The sequence below is a fragment of the Podarcis tiliguerta genome (genome assembly GCF_965153285.1).
Source record: "Podarcis tiliguerta genome assembly, chromosome: 11".
NCBI lineage: Eukaryota > Metazoa > Chordata > Lepidosauria > Squamata > Lacertidae > Podarcis > Podarcis tiliguerta.
The window spans coordinates 17,779,628-17,802,170 of NC_139544.1; the positions used below are offsets into that span (position 1 = coordinate 17,779,628).

A 22,543-nucleotide genomic window follows, 5' to 3' on the forward strand; every position below is an offset into this window, starting at 1 on the left:
CATTCTCTTGAGTTGAAATCTTCAGGTTTTCACCCAGGTGGGGTAGGGGGTTTCAATGAGAGGGAAAGGGATTTCTGTAGCAGAAGCAATATTCAAAGCAAGGCTCCAGGGCCTGGTTTCCCCTGAGCATTTAAAAATTAAACTGCAAAGCAGAAAAGAATCATATATTTGAAGAGCATTTGTTCAGTTTCATTCCCCATACTACAAACAGAGAAACAGATGCTTTGGGTGGCGATTCACACTTGGCTTGGGAAAGCTGTCCTTTCATCAGCCGTCCTAAATGGCTGCCGTGAACCCACGGTTTTACATCCCAAGATCAAAAGGATGAAGCAACGGAATCAGAGGACGTGTCAGAGTTGGAGTAGGAATTGCTCACAGTACAAAGCCCTGCATTCCCAGAAACCCCTACTCACTAGGAGCCCATCGCTCTACCATCCAGTCTGAGCTGAAGTCCTGTTAAAGTCTAGTGTTGTCTGTTTATGAAGCAACATGCAGGCCTCTTTGTCTGAGTTCCACACAGAGCTATCCAAGGTACTGCCTCAAACTTGAACTTTGCATAGCTTTTCTGTGTTGGAAACTGAGCTTTGCCTGTAATTGCTTTGCTGGGAATGGAACTTGCCTTGCCTGGCTTGCTCTGCCAGAACTCTTGTCCATCCCTCCTACACACACTTAGCCTGTTTGTACTGCAACCTCCTGAGACAGAATACTGGTATCCCTGTTATCATCTGAACCCACAGAGGGGAATTTGTTTGTGGAAACGCTGGTTCCTTGTGAATGACACGGCGATTGTTAGAAATCAAGCAGTATATTTCTGTTGGGGGGGGGTGTGGGTGGGTAATTTACTGAACAAAGGTCAATCACAAATATATGCTATAGTTGCCCAAGTTATGAAAATAATGCTATAATCATTAGCATTATTCTCTGGGAAGGAAATTGCAGCCCTTTATTACTTTACTAATTATTTATATACTCATATTATTTTATCTAAATTTGCGATAAAAAATGTATTTCCACTTTAAAAAAGAGCAAAAAATATATCAATGTAATATAAAATACTTTATTGCTTGTGCAACACATTACAGCATAAAATATATAGCCATTTAAATAGGTGTTTAAGGCTTTGGGGGAAAATCACATTACTTACATTCTAAAATAGAATGAAACAGATGCGACTATCATAATCCATTCTATACATAATCCATGCCTTGCACATTATAAAGCACATTTTAGGATACGTTTTGATCGTAAATCATGGGCACAATGGCTGCGCACTTTTGCAGAGATTGGGCAATGGCACCAGGCTCCATGCCACCTGTCAATCATGGCTGAGCAGGAGAATGCAGCTCCAGGGTGCTGACACCAAACAGCGACTGAGGAATGCCAGAGAGAAGAAGATCTGCTAGGTGATGCCCAGCCATGTTAATTGCCTCCACAACCAGCACATACATGAACTGATGCTGTGTGCCAAACTAGGGGCAGAGTATCTCTGCATCTGAAGTGTTCCTGAGTAGAACGTTATGGTAAGATCTGACCTAGCCATAGTCATGTATGCCTTGGAAACCAGTGCTATTTTTAATTAAAAAAGGGGGTGCTTCAGAACTCACTACGAACTCCTCTCTCGTTCTCTTAGAATGGCAATGGCACCCACCTGAGAAATGCCGGAACACCTGCTGGAATTGACGCCATGCCTAATCCATTGGATTGAGGGTTGGGGAATGAGCTCATAATAAAATATATGTATATCATTATATAATAAAAATAGACATTGTCTTTGTTTCCAATTCCCACATTCTTTTTTCAGAGTCCTTCCGCAAAAGAATTCTGGCTTGCTAGGCATATGGAGACACAGGAGCGATAGCTGACACAGTTACCTGTTTCTTCTCGCTCTTGCAACAGAAGCACCTTATCCTCACTATTAGTTTGTAGTTAAGCAACATAAGCACATAAGGGCTGATAACTGAGTAGCCTGAAGACAGGACTGTCAGGACTGGTGGACCAAAGTAATAAGATCTAAATTTCTTCAGGCAGTAAACCAGGCTGAAGTGAGATACCCAGAGAGAAATAATAAGAAATATTAATAACAGAATGAGTTTACATGCCCTGACGACCTCAAGTTCAATAGCATCGCCCCCAATCCATATGCCTCCACACGTTGCCATCTTGTGTTTCCAAAGGAGGTATACTATTCGGAATCCAGCGAGGAGCATAATTAGCAGTGGAAGAAGATCAATAGCCACTAGGAAGATTTTTCCATACAAAATCTCCATCTGGTCATTTCTGTATTCCGTCTTACATTCAGCATATATCACATTGCTAAGTTGCTGGTTAGTTTCATTTTCTGTATACAGCTTTTCAGTCCTCCCAGTATACAGTAACAGTGGACAGGATGCTGCAGCGCCAGCAACCCAGAGAGTAGAAATCAGCACCATGTGACACGTCAGATGCTTTCTGCATGCAGCCTCAACTGGTGGATGCAGCACTCGACACAATTTAAAACAGTAGAGCAAAGCAATATATAACGTGAACCATATGGCTTCAGAAGTAGTAAAATTTGTTAGGAACATGAGAACTTTGCAGCCGGCTGAATCCAACGCCACAGCAGAGGCATAAACAATCTTCAATACGTTCACCGCCAAGTTGTGGATAAGATTTACCCATGCAAGACTGAAAATAAGTGTGAATGAGGTTCGCAACTGGTCATCAATGCATCTTCTTGTGCAGAAAATCAACAATATATTTCCAGGAACACTGACGGCAATCACAATAGCACAGGCGACAATCTCCAATGTGCCGACACACAGGTCCGTGTCCCTTAGCCAATTAACTTTCTCCATAACTAATCTGATCCACAAAGCTTTTGGACAAAGCCTCATAAAAATGATTCCCAAGTTCAAAGGCTCTTCCCCTCCTGGTGAATGTTCATATTATGTATCATGCCAGAGAAAGGCATATACTGTAATCAGTCTCTTCACAGTGCGCAAAACTGAAAAACAAAGCCAAGCCAATGTTGTTTGAGCACATGCACTCAAGTGACCTTTATTTGTCTCATGTGGTGCCATCGTTACGAACAATCACATAAGCAGCATTTAATGAAAGGGTACAGAAATACGGCAACAACCTGGAAGCCTGCTGGCTTAAAAACATATCTCAAGATGCAGATCTTTCCAGCGAATAATATAACAAATCTCCCAGACATAAGGTAAAAGAAATCTAGAAAGCCCTATGAAAACAAATTGAAAGTTTATAGATATTTCTTTAAAAAGTTGCTTTTTACTATCTTTATTCTGAAATACAGTCCATATATATATATATACATGTACAAAAGTTATATTTTAGTCTGTGCCAACTGAAAATCTTGTCAGGGGAAATAAAGCTTACTTATTAAATAACCATTGAATACATACATTAAAGGGGGGGGGGGGCTGACAAAAGCTTAACTATTGCAGAAGCCAAACTTGTTGTAATTCTTTCCATTTCCTTGGAAACATAATTTTACCCAGGAGTTTTTTTTTTCATCTGGAACTTACCGCAACTCAGTTCCAGCATCTCTCAGGTGGGCGCCATTGCCATTTTAAGAGAGTGAGGGAAGCATTCATGGTAAGTTCAGGCACCTCTTTTTCTAGAAAAACAGCACTGATTTTACCGTAGACAAAAAGAGACAATGGATGTAAGGTGGGGAAGAACAGATCAGCCTATTTGGAGTCCCAGTCAGATTTACAGAAGTTAATTCTTAAGTTCATTCTGTCTCATTTCAGCATCTGTGATTTTTTAAAACACACACAGTTATTATTTTTTTGCATTTTTGCATATTATTTTTTTGCATATATTTCTCCAGGAAATATGCCTTTTTATGTACAGAGGTACCTCAGGTTACAGACTCCACTAACCCAGAAATAGTACCTCGGGTTAAGAACTTTGCTTCAAGATGAGAACAGAAATTGCACGGCAGTGCAGCGGCAACGGGAGGCCCCATTAGCTAAAGTGGTACCTCAGGTTAAGAAGAGTTTCAGGTTAAGAACTGATCTCCAGAACAAATTAAGTTCTTAACCCAAGGTACCACTGTATTTTATTCTAAAATCTGCATTTTGTAGGCTTTTAAACTCAAAGTACATAGTTTAGTGAGATATATTTCAATATCCATTTTCACATTTTTATCTCCAGGTGACTTCACAACAATGCTGAGTAGAATATTTAAGAATCAACAGTGGAGCTTGTATAAAGGCAGTGACGCTCCTTGACTTTCTACACTGTGGGTTGTATTCAACTAACTTTTACTCAAAGTAGACCCATGGCTAACTTAGGTTCATGAATTTCAATGGGTCTCCTCAGACTAAATGTTAGGTCTGCACAACCCAATACTCTGAAAGCATCAAAACATCTAAAAAATACAGCACCAATATTTTATGAAGATCAAAATGCTACCTTCAGGATGTGGTAAGTGCTAACAACAGCACTGATTGTATTTTGTGTGCCTATGAAATTATATATACATATGTACTGGATTAGAAGAGTGAAACAAGTGATATTGCTTTTTACTGCCTTGTGTAATGAGGTACAATGATGATATAGAGCCTGCATTTTAATGTGGCAAATGCTAAGTATCTCAGGATTTCATTATGGCTGCCGGGGATTAATTTGAAGTTTCTGCAGTGAAGAAAACAATTTACCTATCCACACAAATCGGGAGGTTTTTAATGTTTGATATTTTATTTGTGTTGGAAGCTGCCCAGAGTGGCTGGGGCAATCCGGTCAGATGGGTGGGATACAAATAATAAAAGTATTATTATTATTATTATTATTATTATTATTATTATTATTATTATGTCTCAGCCCAACAACCTCTACCGCTGTTCAGCCAACAGCAGCAGTTGTGCTTGCCAATTGCGTCTGTGAAGCTTATCTAATGAAATGAATGAAAACTGCACAGTATCACCGCTTAGAATGTTGTATACATTCAAGGAGATATGAAGTGCTCATAAATAACTCTGGGACGGGAGCCTTACTACAGTCCAGTAGTATCATGACAGACACTTTTTAATTAAGAGTTCTTTTTCCCCATACAATTGTACATCAGAAGTATGAGAAGAACAAAAGCTCTGAGGTAAACAAGCTTCAGAGACCGAGAAAAGGCCTTCTATTAGGACAAAATATATAACAAAAAGAGATTTTCTCTTACAGAACTTGAGTTCCTTTGTTACCCTACCGTCACAGTAACTGGTGAGGAGGGGGGAAGCAATTGTGTCTCCTGAGAGGTTAACCAACACAGAAGTGCAGCTTGTATTGTTCAGATCATCTGTTCCCAGTGTATAGTAGTTCAGGAAGGATGCTTTTCAGTGTATTTCAGAAGGCACAAATCTAATGTTAATTCTTTGGCTCTAGTAAATGCCTGGGAGATAAATCCTTCAAGTATTTATCAGCTGTGAGCGGCTTTTTGATAAGGTTTTGCAGCGAATTATTTTTCTTTGGTAAGTGTCAATCTTATCCAACGTATGCCATATTGAAAGCTCCCCTTGAAGCTTTGAACAAAGATTAAAGATGAATATGTGTTTTCCGACGAGGGCTGTGGCTTCATTTTTTAAAACGGCAACCAACACAATGATATAGCTTTTCACCGTCTCCACAGCTCATAGAAAGCAAACCTTTCTGGCTCAGTCTAGTGTTCTCGAAATGCGTGCGTGTTAAACTTAAAATGCTACTGCCTTTTTTAAGAAGAAAAGAAAAAAAAGAACATGCTTATAAACATTATGACAATGAGAAAGTGCTGCATTAAATTTTCTAGTTCCAAAGAGTCTTGCAGGAGTAGAAACACTATTCTGCCCATGCAAGGCAGTCCTGCCAAATTCTTCCAGTTTCCCCTCTGCCATGCCCCATTACACACCATTTCAAAATGTCTGCCGGCTGCCAGGTGCCGTTTTTCAGAGAGCAGGAGATGATGGGAGAGACCGGGGTGGAGGAGCTAGTAGATCTCTATTGTACAAGCAGTAGTGCTGCTCATGCATTTCTAGATCCAACCCCCAAAGTGCAAGGCAATATCAAATATTTCATTCAAAAGAAACATATTGCATGCCACCCCAATCTCTGAGTGGTGCGAAGTTTCCAGGCACTTACCCAGGGTTTGGTTTCCTCAGAGTGAGGGACAGTGGAGACTATGGTGTCCTTATGATATATGATTTATTTACACATACAGTGGTACCTCGGGTTAAGTATTTAATTCGTTCCGGAGGTCTGTTCTTAACCTGAAGCACCACTTTAGCTAATGGGGTCTCCTGCTGCCGCCGCGCCGCTGGAAAACGATTTCTGTTCTCATCCTGAAGCAAAGTTCTTAACCCGAGGTACTATTTCTGGGTTAGCGGAGTCTGTAACCTGAAGTGTATGTAACCTGAAGTGTCTGTAACCTGAGGTACCACTGTATATACAACCTGAGCCTACGATGGAGGGGCTCACAGCATTAACATCCCAATAGGTATTGCCTCTTCTATAGCCACAGACTTGCTTTGAAGCAGAAATCAAGCATGGCTCTCGTTCTCATGCTTTTGCTTGCAGCCTGCTTCCAGCCCAGTTCTCATACACATAACCTCTGGCTATTGTCCTCACTTCTAAGCCAGCACACTCATTTGGCCTCTGGCACAGAGCAGATGCCTGCTGTCTTTGTCCATGGAAGCAATGACAAACCTAGACAGCATCTTAAAAAGCAGAGACATCACCATGCCAACAAAGGTCCATATAGTGAAAGCTATGGTTTTCCCAGCAGTGATGTATGGAAGTGAGAGCTAGACCATAAAGAAGGCTGATCGCCAATGAATTGATGCTTTTGAATTATGGTGTTGGAGGAGACTCTTGAGAGTCCCGTGGACTGCAAGAAGATCAAATCTATCCATTCTTAAGGAAATCAGCCCTGAGTGCTCACTGGAAGGACAGATCCTGAAGCTGAGACTCCAACACTTTGGCCACCTCATGAGAAGAGAAGACTCCCTGGAAAAGACCCTGATGTTGGGAAAGATGGAGGGCACAAGGAGAAGGGGACGACAGAGGACGAGATGGTTGGACAGTGTTCTCGAAGCTACCAGCATGAGTTTGACCAAACTGCGGGAGGGAGTGGAAGACAGGAGTGCCTGGCGTGCTCTGGTCCATGGGGTCACGAAGAGTCAGACACGACTAAACGACTAAACAACAACAGAGCAGATTCTTTTCTTATGCTAATGACCTATACTTAGGGGTCATTATGGCCCTTGCCTGGCTACTTCAATAATGGACCCCCCCCCCCCCAAATCACAACAATATAAGTGACTTTGTAATACTCAAGTTTGAATGGCTCCAACCTGTCAACACCTCAATGACAGAGATAAAGAGCCATATTTTTTAGAAATGCATTCTTTCCCAGAGGACTTGAGCCATTTGCATAAGACATCTTAATTTTTGCATAATTACAATGTCCCAGAGTTTACAACCCCGTTATGTAAGAGACTAGGCAATTTTCCAGTTTGGGGCTGCATGTAGCTTTGCTGTTATTTAAAATCCATTTCTGGGCATAAAATTTTGAATCTCTCCAGCTACCATTCAACAAGCTTTTAACTTCAGGTGTAAAGGAATACCACGGCTCAGGTTTCGGATCTGCCCTGATTCTTTTTTGCCAGATGCTTGAACATGTTTCAAGATACTCTTCAAAAAGCCCTTCTCCCAGCAAGCCATGGTTATATATTTACTTTTGTTTATAGTCATATTTATGGAAAACAGTACGAGTGTTTCAATGAGCAAACCCAAGAACGAAAACGGAGATGTCTATTTGCCCATTTGCAGAGATGATTTGCTATTAAATGTGTTTTGCTACAGTTTCACATATTCAAACAAAGTGACAACCTGACATACTGCGACACTATTTTGACAGTAATATGCTAGATAAGGATATGTAATGCAGTCTCTGGAGCATTGATTATTCTGTCTTCTAGAACTCCCTTTGCACAATCCCTCCCCACACACACACCCCGTCAAAATGATGTGAAATAGTGTTGTTTCTATTAGATGTCATCTGCATTGTCTGGCTTTTCTCTCATTGACTAAGCATCTCTGTAGCACCAACTTATTTTATTCATTTTTCCCCTTCTTGTTAACCATGTATGCCAAGAAAAACATATGGTACAGGATGAGTTATCTGCTCAGTCAACTCATATAAAATTTAAAGGGAAGGGTTAGATGGATTTTCACTGTCCATGCATGAATCTGAAGCAGCACTTTTGTCTAAGAAAAACAAAAAGCGAGCAGCGGGGCCGCTAAAATAGTGTGATTGATTTCAGTGGAGGAGTGAATTCTGGGACTGGGATTACCTTATCCCTTATCATGTTTATTCAGAAGTTTCCTTAAGTTCAAAAGTTCATAGCTGCATGCATATAATGATCTGGTACTTCTGAAGCAAGCCAGAATGAAAGTCATGGTTTCAGTCAGCACACAACAGCTATCATAAAACACACTGCAGAAGTGATAACAGATCACCTTCCAGATTGCTTTTAAAAAAACACACCACACAGAACACTTATAAAGTGACTGATAAGGATAGAGATAGTCTATTTCTTCCAGGAATGCTTGGAGTTGGATCACCATTATATGCTGTAACACCTCAGCAAGAGACAGTAAGATGAGGTCTGGCCTGCAGTTTGATGGCTCTTCAGCATACAAGGATATTTTTCAGGAGTGGTTTCACCACTGCCTCCTTCTATATCGTAGGGCCTGTTCCCTCTCCCTGGAAACCACTTAAAAATTACTCTGATGCAGCAGATCAGTCCTTTTTCCATCTTTGCAGATTTAAACACTAATCGTCTGGGTTCAAGCACACACAAAAACAGAACGTTCACTGGCATGGATGTAAGTGGTGTTATCTGCAAAGTGCCTTGCAAACCACAATGGTGGTACCTTGGTTCTCAAACGCCTTGGTACTCAAACAAATTGGAACCCAAAAACTGCAAACCGGAAGTAAGTGTTCTGGTTTGGGAACCTTTTTCAGAAGCCAAACGTGCGCTGTTTTGAGTATTATGATTCTGGGTTGAGTGCCACACTTCCATTTTGAGTGTTACGCTGAGGTCTGTCTCTTTTCGCTATTTATTTTGCGTTTTTGTTTTTGCGGATTTTTTGTTTTGTTTTTGTGATTGTGTGGAACCCAGTTCAGCTACTGATTGATTGTGTGACTGCAGTACATTGTTTATTCCTTTCATTTTATGGATCAATGGTCTCGTTAGATAGTAGAATTCATGTTAAATTGCTGTTTTAGGGGTTGTTTTCAAAAGTCTGGAATGGATTAATCCATTTTGCATTACTTTCTATGGGAAAGTATGCCTTGGTTTTGGAACGCTTTGGTTTTGGAATGGACTTCCGGAACAGATTATGTTTGAGAACCAAGGTACCACTGTACTCTGGAACTCTGACTGCAAATGACCCCCAACCACCAGAAACAGCTCTGCTGGATGAAACTGCACAGAAATAATGTAAACCCTTTTCACCTACTTTCACTGCCATGAAATAGGCTTTAAAATGTCCAGCCCATTTCCAGTCAGTGTGCTCTGAATCTTCATCCTTTGCTCTAAACTTCCTTTGTCACTGCTGCTTTGTAACCCTCAGAGATTCAATTTTTTATTCACTGGCCTAACAAATTTGTACCCTGCCTTTCAAGACCACAAGACAGCTGAAAACAAAATTTAAAAACAATACCAGTTTTAAAACAAGCAACGAAACAAAGTTATTAAAAAAAGAGAGAACAGTGTAGAAAATAACTAAAAGGCCATTATAAAAACATTCAGGAAATGCCTAAGTGAAACAAATTTCAGTATTCAGGGTCCGTTTAAACAGAGCAAAGAGAGGTCTTGTTGCAAATGTATGGAGAAGCTACAGGATTTTGTATTAGAGGGAGTAATTTAGATCTCTCCCCATGACACCCACTTATTCCAGAGCCCAGACAGAGTCAACAGGACTGACAAGGACATCGGCAGGGAACTATGCAAGCACAGTCAGGAAGTCAAATGGATTCATCAGCCTCAGGGGGCAGACGAGAGAAAAAGGCCAGCTCTTACAGTGCTGATCTTGTTGTGGCAAGAGGGAGTGAAACATCCCCCCCCCCCAAAAAAGGTGAGCTGTGCTGCCTGACCTCAATTCTACATACAGTCATACCTCATGTTACGTTTGCTTCAGGTTGAGTGTTTTCAGGTTGCGTCCCGTGGTGACCTGGAAGTACCGGAAAGGGTTACTTCCGGGTTTTGCCGCTCCGCATGTGCAGACGTGCAAAATGACATCACGTGCATGTGCAGAAGCGGCGAATCGTGACCCGCGCACGCGCAGACGTGGGTTGCGTTCTGCTCATCTTGCGAACAGGCCTCCGGAATGGATTCCGTTCGCAACCAGAGGTACCACTGTATATGCTTCCTTTTCCAAGGCTGTCTCTGCATCAGTGGAGGTGGGTGCTGGTATCAGATCACGGACCCAACTTGTGCACACCAGCAGTGCCATTGAACCAATGCTGGCATCCTGGCACCTGGAAGGATTCAGAATTCTTGACACAGTGCAAGAGTCATGCTGCTCCAGCAACACTGCAAAGAGATCGTATACTGCACAAATACTTGAACAGAAGATTCAGTACCACCACTGGAAGGTGACATACAGCTCTACCTCTCCTTCCCAGGATGCTGTGCAGGTGTTTAACTGGTGTCTGGAGGCTGTCATGTACTGGATGAGGACTGAAGATGAATCTTTATGCCGTTTCCATGTGTGTAGTACCTGTCCTTCCTCATTTACAGCATTCTATCTCCAAGGAGTGTGACCTGCTGCCAACCTTGTTATTGAGGAGGAATGGTGGGAGCCCCCCCTTTTCCTGAACCTTCCCAAGGACAGGACAGTATTGATTTAGAACAGTGGTTTGCAGAGGGGCATAGTCCAGAGGGGAAAAGCTGGGAGAAACTGGGTGAGGAACAGCTAGAAGAGGAAAGACCAGGAGAGAGACAGCTGGCAGATTCAGTGTCCTTGGAAAGCATTCCAGACCCCCCCCCCCTTTGCCTAAGACTAGGCGGGCTTTGAGAGTGATAAAACAGAAAGCGCAGCGGCAACAACCTCAGATTACCCAACGTAGGAGTGACGTAGATTAATGGGGACGGAGGGGGTGAACCTTTACTGGGAGCAACGCCATTTCTAGAGAGATATGTATTCCTTTCTCTCTCGCTATGATTATTAAAGAAGCTAACTGGTAAGAACGCTCCTTTAGTTTGATCTGCCTATTTACTGCCACAGGGGGAGGGATCCGATTCCCTGAAGCCTGACAGTTATCATTTTAGACATATTTGTTTTTCTGGGCATTTGGCAGCAGTTACAATATGATATTGTACTTTTACAGTTAATCTGTTTTTAATAACGTGAATGTGATTTTAACTTTGGCTGTAAATTGCTTCAGGACTTTTTTTTAAAGTGGGAAGTGATATATAAATCAAATAAACCCGAATAAACCTAAACCTAATCCCAACAAGATGGAGATACTATGGGGATTGGTGGTTCCCATGTCCCAGAATCAAGTTAATGGCCTACTCTGAGTGAGGTTGCACTCCCCATGAAGGATCACATAGATGGTCTGGGGTACTCCTTTATTCTTCCTTGTCACTGGAGGCCCAACACCATCAATGGCTGCTCCTGAACAGTAATAGCCTAGTAATCCATGCCTTTGGCAACCAGATGGAGGGATGGTCTTCTGAATTTATACTGCACATTGAGGACTTGATTTTCTGTAATTCCATGTTGTAGGCCTACCTAAGATAGTTTTTATGATGATGGATGGGATAAACATTAAATAAATAAATAGATAGTTATTGGCATTGGTAGACAATGGTTCATTTCAGTCACTGAAGAAATGCACTTGCAAGGAAATTCCATACTTGCATTTGATAGTAATACCTATGATTCTTTTATAGACCCATGCTATCTCCCTAATAGTTTTTAAAGTATCAGAGCATGAAAACTTGTTTTGCATACACTTGCACATTCTGAAAGGCTGCCTAGAAAAACAAGCATTACCCCCCCCCCAATTTAACATGAAGGGCCAATCAGAGAGCCGAAAATTAATATTTGTTATTTTAAAATTTAAACAATACACACAGTTCATGCTTTCTGCAAAAGCTAATGTACTGTTAAGTTTAATCTTTCTGAAAATGCCCAAACAAATTAGAGGTCAGCTTATTTGTTTAAACCGTTGTATATGATTTGTTTTGTTTGATTAATATATGCTGGCGTTCACTTGGAATTCCGACAAGGCTATTCACTGATAATATAAAATATCCTTCTGTCATACAAGATTAACACACTTATTTCATGTGGCCCAGCTCAAATACCCTTCATTTCGGGAAGAACAATTTTCATATGAATTGTAGTTTGCAGAAAACTTATGAGCATTTCTAACCAGCTTTCCATAGCTTCTTGGCCTTATTGTTATGCAGACAGGAGCCAAATTATATGGAAAAATCCATTCTCCATATGACGTGCGTGATATCGAAGGCGAAAGGAACTGTTAAAGGAGCCATATTGAAACAGAGAGCAACTAAGCACTTCAACCTTATTTCTATATTTTGTTTCAACCTTCTTATTTCCCACTGTCATAACAAAAGAAAGCCAGGAACAATATTTTATACTGCAACCACATGTATCTCATATGCAAACACTTCAAGATGTTGCGCTGCTGTTGAGCGTATATATCTTTAGTGCATGTTAATAGCACTGTTGCATCTGAAAAAGTGATCAGGGGTCTGGAACAACTCCCCTAGGAGGAAAGGATACAAACTTTGAAGCTTAGACTAAGGGCAGGGGCATGATGGAGGTGTGCTATAATTATGCATGGTGTGGAGAAAGGAGAAGTTTTTCTCCCTTTCGCATAATACTAGAAACCAGGGCTAGCCAATGAAGCTGAACAGTGTGAAACTCAGGACAGACGGCACTCTGTCACAGAGGACATAGTTAAATTTTGGAATTATAACAAAATATAGTGGTGGCTGCCCAGCTGGTAGGGTTTAAAAGAGGATTAGACAAATTCAAGGAGGAGAAGGCTACAGTGGTGCCCCGCAAGACGAATGCCTCGCAAGACGGAAAACCCGCTAGACGAAAGGGTTTTCCGTTTTGGAGGTGCTTCGCAGGACGAATTTCTCTATGGGCTTGCTTCGCAAGACGAAAATGTCTTGTGATTCCTGGGGGGTTTTTCCGCTCCCCACCCCCTGTTTCTAAGGCACTAAGCTGCTAATAGCCTTTTAGCAGCTAATCCGCTAATCCCTTAAGCCTTTAATAGCCGCTAATAGCGCTAATCCGCTAATGGGCTTGCTTCGCAAGACGAAAAAACCGCTAGACGAAGAGACTCATGGAACGGATTCTTTTCGTCTTGCGAGGCACCACTGTATATCAATGGCTATTAGTTATGATGACTATATATTCCTTATGGTATCAGAGGATAAAGGTAAGGGACCCCTTGGATGGTTAAGTCCAGTCAAAGGCGACTATGGGATTGTGGTGCTCATCTTGCTTTCAGGCCGAGGGAGCCGGTGTTTGTCCATAGACAGCTTTCCAGGTCATGTGGCCAGCAGGACTAAACCAGTTCTGGTGCAACGGAACACCGTGACGGAAACCAAAGCACACGGAAACGCTGTTTATCTTCCTGCCGCTGCAGTACCTATTTATCTACTTGCGCTGGTGTGCTTTCGAACTGCTAGGTTGGCATGAGCTGGGACAGAGCAACGGGAGCTCACCCCATTGCGGGGATTCGAACTGCCAACCTTCTGACGACAAGCCCAAGAGGCTCAGTAGTTTAGACCACAGCGCCACCCGCGTCCCTTGGTATCAGAGGATGCTTGCCTCTGAATACTAGTTGCTTGGGAACACAAGTGGGAAAGTGCTGTTGTACTGTTGTTGGCCAATGGGGAAACAGAAAGTTGCATCATGTGGTGCTTTGGTCTGATGCAGGGCAGTATCAACTCCAGATTCTGGAGCAAGAAATCCTCAATGGACCCCCTCCCCCACATGGACCAAGTGTGTCTCCTCACTGCAGCATGGCTATGGGGTGACCATGTACCAGTCACTTTCTTTTAATCTAACCCAGGGTTTCCCAAACTTGGGTCTCCAGCTGTTGTTGGACCACAATTCCCATCATCCCTCTCTAGCATGATCAGTGGTCAAGGATGATGGGGACTGCAGTCCAAAAACAGCTGGAGCCTAAAGTTTGGGAAACAATGCTCCAACTCATAGGGTTGTTCTGAGCATAAAATCAGGAGGGGAGAACCATGTATGGTTCCCTGAGGGAAAGCTGGAATATAAATGTAATAACTAATGTGTGAAGCAAAGCTAAGTGTACCGTTGTACTATGAATCATCAACTATTATGGAGCTCCAGTCTGGGAACAATGAGGGCTTGATATTTAATTCTACCATGAACTTCTTCCCTGACTTCTTCATATTACGAGCCCCTTTGTGGTTTCAGACAGTAAACCCCCCTCAGTTCAGACAGTTCTCACAGCTAAATCTACAAATGCTGCAAAAACGAGAGATGCAAACCCTAAATTCTGCTCCCTAGGAAGTAAGTCCCATTTAACTTGATGGGATTTAACTCCCAAGCAAGTATGCTTAGAAAACGGCTGTGAGCTACCACCATTTTTATTGGCTTTCAAAAGAAACAAATGTTTTGAAATTATGGTAGTCCAATAGGGCACGCAGGTCAGGGAAGTTATATGAGAAATCGTTTTAATAACCAATTCAATGAATTATTCAAAGGTAGGGAAAAAGGTCTAAGAACAAGTTGCCAGGAACCCCTCAACCCCCAGGTGCAAAGCAGAAAATAGACAGATCAACGGTTACTTCCAATTAGAACTATTGCTTGTATTATCAGACACTTGGGCAGGTAAGAGTACCTTTGTAATATGAATAATCACCTGTGATGGAGTGCAAGCCTGGGAATTCTTGAGGGCCTGAAATTTAATTCTGCCCCTACCACGGACTTGTTCCCTGGCCTCCTCCTGTTACAAACCCCTTTGTGCTTTCAGATAAAGGAAGTAAATTTACACACAAAAGGGTTCAGCTAACACAGTAATGCTCTCAGAACAAAGAAATGCTTTGGTGTGTGGCATCGTCCCACATTTACTAAGAGATCATGAAAGCATGCCTGAGAGCAGTCATGGCTACTCCGGTGTACAAAAAAGTTTTGTGTGAATCAGCTGTGTGTGACAGATGTTTGGATAAAATAAACCAAAAGTAACCACAGGTTTTCGTAGTTGCTGCATTTTCGATCCTTTCAAGTCAAAAGTGATACAATGATACGCATTACAAGTATTTAATTAACAAAGGAAGGAAAGCATGGGAATATTGTTTTTTGGGAATCCCCTCCTTTCCCCCGTTTCCTCTTTGAATGGGTGAGTGTACATGAAAGATACTATCTTTGCATAGTTGTTGTTTAAATAAGTCATAATTAGAAAAGGCTTATCATTGCAATATGCTTTGCAGCATTATAGATATCGTTTTGATCTGCCCACCCTCCCTTAGTCTCCAAGCAAAATAATTCTTGAAAGCAGTCATTACACGTCCTTCAAAAGGAAGCTGATGCTGGCAAACAGATGTTCTTTCTAGTAAAGATACCCTAATCTTCATTATATTGCTCTGCAAGATGTTTCTCGTAGTATCTTTCCTAAAGGCATTTAGCATACATTTGGCAGATGATAGGAAATTTGCCCTTTCAACTCGCTAGTTTTCATAAGAAACAACACACTAATAGTTTTCCATGTGATCTAACTACACTACAGCGCTGATTGTCTTATCTGAGCTACTTAGATTATGTTCATCCTGTGCATCTGGGCGTACATCTGGGAATGAATTTCTGGTAATCTGCTGGAATTCCTTACAGTGGTCGTAAAACAAAAGGTGCCCCTAAAGGCTATACAAACACACTCACAAATGCTTTATTTGTATTTTGGTTATTCAGGTGTCTTCCACTGACCATCAAGTGCAATTATGAGTAGAGTCAATACAGTAACTTTTGATGTGTCTACAAATAATTGACCTCCCAGCTTTTTTTTTATTACTATTGACTCACGTGCCAAAAGCAAGATACATAAACATTCTTCCCTTATTAATGACCACTCAGTTATTTAACAATAAAGTTCAGCTAGCTGCCCTCATGACAGCACACCTCTATAGTAGGAACACCTCCATAGCGCCAACCTCAGCACCCCACTGTTTTTCCCCCACCCCAGGAAGATGCAGCCATGGTGCTGTTGGGGAGCTGCTGGTGTAGCGGCAATGTACACTTCTGTTTGGATCTTTATTGTGACATGTATGTCACAGATATCATTTCTGTTTTCATCCAAAAAGAAAAGCCTGTTTCATGCGACCAATGAGTAATGTAAAGGCTGCATCAACATGGTGGCCAGGCAGAGTGCCTTTCCTTGCTGTTCCCTCCATGTTGAGCCAAAACAATGCTGTCAGCAGCTGATGGGAGCCTGTTAAAAAGGGGTTAAGGGGCTGATTTGCATGGCGTTTTCAATATGACGAGCTGCCAAATGGATGCAGCTTCAAGTAGTCACATTCAGGCAAAGTAGTGTGTCGAAGTTTTTACTTTTCTGCACTGAAAAGCTTCAAAACAACTGACAACTGTTTTTTTAAGAAGCTTATGTTGGGACGGGCAATTCTATCTATTTTGGTTTCTCACAGTTTCTCATTTTTTTCAATCTTCAGTTCAGTCCTACACACTCCTGTAGCAATTCACAAGCTTTTCCTCATGGAAATTTGTCAGCTTTTTTCACGTGAATCTCTCCTAATAAACCTATTTTTTGTGTGCAATTTTGACTGAGATGCACATTTTTGCAAGGAATTTTATCTAACATTTTTGTTCACCATTTTCACTAACAGACGCATTTTTATACATAAATGCCCACGTTTTGCGGGGCAGATTATGTGGAGAACTGTATCAATATTTCAAGAAATGCGAATTTTGAAGGTTAGTTGCATTTCAGGTTTGCCTATTGATTTAGGAAGTGAACTTGGGTAGTTTCTCATTAAAAAGGGAAACAAAATTGAATTTCTTCCCCATCCTAGACTCAAGGGAGTAGAGTTTCCAGTCACTGCAAGCAGGACATCTGTACTCTGAATATTGTTTTGTCCCTTTCTATGGTTCAAAGCTCCTCCTTCATAGGTTCTCACCACATATTGACTCCATCTGTACCAATTTCCTTCTGCCACAGTATGTTATGCCAACATATTTTTTCAATATCCACCCAATAACTTATTTATATATTTGCAAGAGTTGCACATTCCAATTATAATATTTGGATTTTTATGCAGAATGCAGAATTCTGGTTGCCAAAATGAGATTCCCTACCTATGTCCAGCTGCAATTAAGTTTTCTATTATATATAACAGGTCCTACAAATCCAGTTTACTAACCAACCAGCCCAGTTGATTCAGCAACCATACACTGCATTTTTTATTTTTTATTACTTGTATGTGTGCGGATGTGTGTACGGTTGGTATGGAATGAAAACCACAAAAGATTCTGGGAATCTATGGTCATTCCTATGAATGAAAGCATGTTTCTTCTCCTTTTTCTAATACATACATTTCTGAAATGGGTTTTTCTTAATGTGAAAGCATGGGTTAGAGAAAAGCATGTGTAAAAGAGCTAGCAGAAACTCACTACTTTCTCCCCCTGAAAGGCTCTCCCAAGATCAGAGAACCCTACTGAATGGGATGGAACGTAGTGTAAAAGGCTGAAATACTTCTTGCTATTGGCATCCATCTGTCTTGGGAGACAATGGAAGAGTGCACCTTTGGGGGTTAAGCCAAACTGTTGGGAGAGTTACAGTGCCTGCTGTGGCTGTAGAAAACAATACAGTGGTACCTCGGGTTACATACGCTTCAGGTTACATATGCTTCAGGTTGCAGACTCTGCTAACCAAGAAATATTACCTCGGGTTAAGAACTTTGCTTCAGGATGAGAACAGAAATCATGCAGCAGTGGCACAGCAGCGGCAGGAAGCCCCATTAGCTAAAGTGGTGCTTCAGGTTAAGAACAGTTTCAGGTTAAGAACAGACCTCCAGAACGAATTAAGTTCTTAACCCGAGGTACCACTGTATGGGTTATTGCAAGTGGGGCAGATGAAGGCATCTGGTTTCGCTATTACAGTGGTACCTCGGGTTAAGTACTTAATTCGTTCTGGAGGTCCGTACTTAACCTGAAACTGTTCTTAACCTGAAGCACCACTTTAGCTAATGGGGCGTCCTGCTGCCACTGCGCCGCCAGAGCACAATTTCTGTTCTCATCCTGAAGCAAAGTTCTTAACCCGAGGTAATATTTCTGGGTTAGTGGAGTCTGTAACCTGAAGCGTCTGTAACCTGAAGCGTATGTAACCTGAGGTACCACTGTACAGATGCACCATGGAATTCTTCCCTCTCCACCCTTCCCAGCAGTCATTTCTGCTCTGGTCACTGTTGTGGATACATGACCTGACCATCTGTCGCCAGACAGTCGTGCGCAAGCAATTCCCAAATGTTAGGATTAATGTTGCCAGGCTCCTTGTCACGTTTGCAGACATCTTTTATAAAGCAGAGTTGGTCTGCCAACAGGCCTGGTGCCTGAAGCCTTAAAGCACATCCTTGGGGACCCTGCCATTTTCCATTCTGTGTACATGACCAAGCCAGCATAGATGTCACTGAGAGAGAAGTGTGAACATGCTGGGAAAGAAGGCTGAAATGGAATAGGATGTTCCTTTGGGGAGGGGGAGGTATGTCTGGGGAGCCTGCTGGAAGCAGGAGACATCTGAAAGTCAGCTTCCACTAGCCCTGTTACACATGTATTTCTCAACATCTTCATCATCAAAAGGGTTCAGTATGACTGAATCCAGATTAACAATTATATACCCCCAGTGGTACACATGCACTATAAGTCTGAATAGCCACGTGCTCCCACTCTGATGATTATATAAAATTGCTACTCCAGGTGTAGAACAGTAGTACACAGACTCAGATTGTGCACTTGCAATTGAGTCATAAGACTTCTGCTTTTACCTTCTCTTCCAAGATACAACATTTAGTCAGATATTTCATTTCTTATTCTTCCCATCATAAAATAAATGTTCTATTGTTACGCTGGACTTTTGAGTTTTTGCCAGACACAGTGTTTTCCTATTACAACGAAGGAACAGACCACAGATGTCCAGCTGCTAAATTCATCACGGTACATGAAGTGAAAGCTCCTACAATATAAATTATTAAAACTAATAGACATAAAGATTTTTATTTTCTCTTCCTTGGTTGTAAGCTACGTTTGCCACAATGAGCGCACCCCTGGGTACATTTAGAAGAGGGTGAAGCAGCAAGGGGAGCTCTTTCTAACCAATTCTTTTTTCACACTCCACAGAGGAAGAAGGTCTGACAGTGAGTGTGAGAGAGAAATTCACCTGAGCCTGAGACTAGCCTAAGGCAGGCTCACAAGGAAGTACATCACAGGATGTGCCTGACGAAGTCAGATGAATTGACAGAGGGCTAAAATTGATTCGAATGGTTAAGTTAGGACTTGTGTGGAAGAGGCAGATGATAATAGCTTTGGATCACAGTGAAGAGGCAAGGCAAGGAGAGATGGGCGTGCCTAAATTGACTGCATGTCCCAGAGGCCTCTGGTCCATTGGTGCGGAAGTCCAGTGTATACAAAGGTGTTCTTCCAAAAGTGAACGATTGATAAAAGCAACTTTTTAAAGCAAAATGTCCCTGTATTCAGTTTCCCTTTGCAAAGCACTTGCGTGGCGAGTTCCCGCCCCCCACCAAGGATAAATAAAGACACCGGACACCAGAATTAAGGTTAAATGGGTGAATTAGGCCACAACTTTATTGAATTCAGGAATGAGAGGCATTGGCTTAGGCATTGGTCCTATCGACTATCCGGCTCCAGCCCATTTGCTGGAGACACGGGAAGGGTTAACACCATAGAGGGGGGGGTCTCCTGCTGAGGCACGTCAACTAGGAGCTCCCCCTGGTCACCGCTCGGGGGTGTGCCTTAGGCCCACACCTCCATAGGCTTTGGACAGGGCCACGCCCCTGGAGTCCTTTATCGGACCACCCTTCGCTCTCTGGGGGGAGATGATGGCGTTCCTCCCCCACCATCCTCTTAACCCCTTCTTACCAATGCCTAACCGCCAATGCCGAGGAGTTGTGACGAGTTGCTACGAGGTAGGCGAAAAACCAAATGGCCGCAAATCACCAATTGGGGAAAAATCCTACCATGCCCCTTGCGGCGACAGACCGAAGTCCATAGCAAAGTCAGAAGTCTACCTAAAGGGAGGGAGGGTGGGAAAACGTGGGGGCTAGCCGGCAAAAGAGGGCGAGCCCCGGCTGCGCCGGCCCCGATTGGCTGGCTGAGCGGACGATGCGGCCGGGATTCCCCTGCTCTCGTGGGGGCTGAAACCAGCCCCTGCTCACGTGGGGTGGGCGTGAAACCCGCAACCCCACCTCCTGGCCAAGTCCGGAAGTGGCTATGTCAACAATCTGTAACCAAAAAGGGGTCTCCTAGATGTTCAGGCGGAGAAGCAAGCACAATCAAGATTGTTTGGTTTGGTGTTTTTTTGTTTCTTTGTAGAAGTGATAGAGAGTATCACTTGACTCAGTGTGGTCTATTATTGAGGTAAGGAGGCTTCCTTGAGTGGCATCCCTCTTAAGGCAGAAGCAAGTAGTACTCAGTAAGCTGAATTCTTGACTGCATGCCCTCAGGTCTGCAGGTCAACATTCGCTAAGGGCTCAAGTCCTGACAGAAAGAAAAGCAATATTGTATCGTAACACATTAATCCTCTTATAAAGGCAGGGGTCATGGAAATGTATTTAGTCTGATATGAGGTGGTACAAACAGCTTGCTGAAGTAAGCATATTCATCACAGAAAAAGAACCTTTCTAACTTTAGTGGAAAGGAGAATGAGGGAGTTGCTTCTAAATCTGTTTAACAAATGTGTCTTGTACCATGGAGAAATATTTAGCTATCTTTAGTGGGCAAAAAACATAGAGTGATTGACTAAAGATCAAACTAGACATTAGATATTAAATGTATACAGTGGTACCTTGGGTTAAGAACTTAATTCGTTCTGGAGGTCTGTTCTTAACCTGAAATTGTTCTTAACCTGAGGTACCACTTTAGCTAATGGGGCCTCCCACTGCCAACATGCCACTGCCGTGAGATTTATGTTCTCATCCTGAAATAAAGTTCTTAACCCGAGGTACTATTTCTGGGTTAGCGGAGTCTGTAACCTGAAGCGTCTGTAACCTGAGGTACCACTGTATCTGCATTGAACATGCAGGGTTTTGTTTTGTAATGCAAGTAGCATCAGTTGGAAGGCTAGTAATGAAAGGGATGGGAGGGAAATTTAACCCTATCCTCCCCTTCTGTGGTCCTGAGGAAAGTGCCTCCACTGAAACTACTGCTTGTACTCAGGAGGAAAACCCTTGCTGGTGCCAACGGGGGATATCCTCCCAATGCAAATAGCAGCTTCAAGCAATGGATTTTCCTCTGGGCAGCAGCAGTGTAGCAAAGAGTTACATTCCCCCTCCATGCCTCCATCTCCACAATTATCAGCCCCTCGCAGCTGATGCTGTTTGCATTTAAAATCAGACATTTTCCTCACTCTATGCAGAGACACATATAAACATCACATCTAGTTTGGCCCTCCATTTAAAAGCTGAGCACATAGCATTGTTCCAACCTAATCGTGTTTAGCTTCCAAGTAAACAGGAGCATCACAGAAAAGTTTGATTTTCATATACAAGTAGCTGCATATTTTGAACTTTTATGAACATCGTTTTCTGCATCTATGAAACCCAGCATCAGGCCTGGCAAGTGAACAAATGCAAGTGTAATTCCAACTCTGCTGGAAAGAATTGCAGAAGCTCAGTTGCCAATGGCATCAGCTGTGATTCAGGTTCTCTGACACACCAGGCTTTGTTCATGTCATTTTCAATCTTTTATGCCAGCAGCTGTGTTCAAATAAAACAAAGCTGTATCCCTTCAGCAGACTACAGATACATGTTTCATCCTTGGTTTCAGATCCTCGTAAAGTCTGGCTATGGCGAGACGTTCGGAACATTTCATCTACATTCTGGATGCTAATTTGTTAACACAGACTCACATCCTTTATAAGGCCTTCCTGCATTAGCTCAAGCCCAGATCCATAGGGTTCTCTAACTGTAAGAGTCCCCACTGACTTTAAACTGATAATCTCATTGAAAGCACCAGATAATAAAAAGACATACGCAGTATGGAACCAGGGTATTCATATGAAATGCCACGAGACTCCCCATAAAACTGTGAGAATTGGAAACATTCTTATGGCTAGGGATCTTAGAGCAGAGAAAATAATCATTAAAATGGGATAAGTTCAAAGATGGGAAAGAGCTATACTAGATAGTGTATATCCACTCTTGGCATATATAACCTGTTCCAGAATATTTCACCATTAAAGGAAGAATATTTTGTGAAAGTTAATGGAACAGTTTCCATAGTGCTCATGAGATCTCTCCTCCCTCCC

At 42.3% G+C, this 22,543-nt stretch overlaps 2 protein-coding genes across 7 annotated transcripts in view; both read right to left on the reverse strand.

Moving 5' to 3' along the window:
* Window positions 1–22,543, reverse strand: part of SNCAIP (synuclein alpha interacting protein) — a 121,030-nt gene that overhangs the window by 60,612 nt on the left and 37,875 nt on the right. The gene's annotated exons all lie outside the window — the stretch shown is intronic.
* LOC310660269 (uncharacterized protein) lies at window positions 1,819–3,089 on the reverse strand. Its single transcript, XM_083404599.1, has one exon. It carries the CDS (start codon window positions 2,871–2,873, stop codon window positions 1,830–1,832), a length of 1,044 nt encoding a protein of 347 aa, XP_083260725.1. The 5' UTR covers window positions 2,874–3,089; the 3' UTR covers window positions 1,819–1,829.

Bases quoted from the DNA above. Each gene is read 5' to 3' on its own strand.
- LOC310660269 (XM_083404599.1), bottom strand. From the start codon at position 2,873: ATGAGGCTTTGTCCAAAAGCTTTGTGGATCAGATTAGTTATGGAGAAA.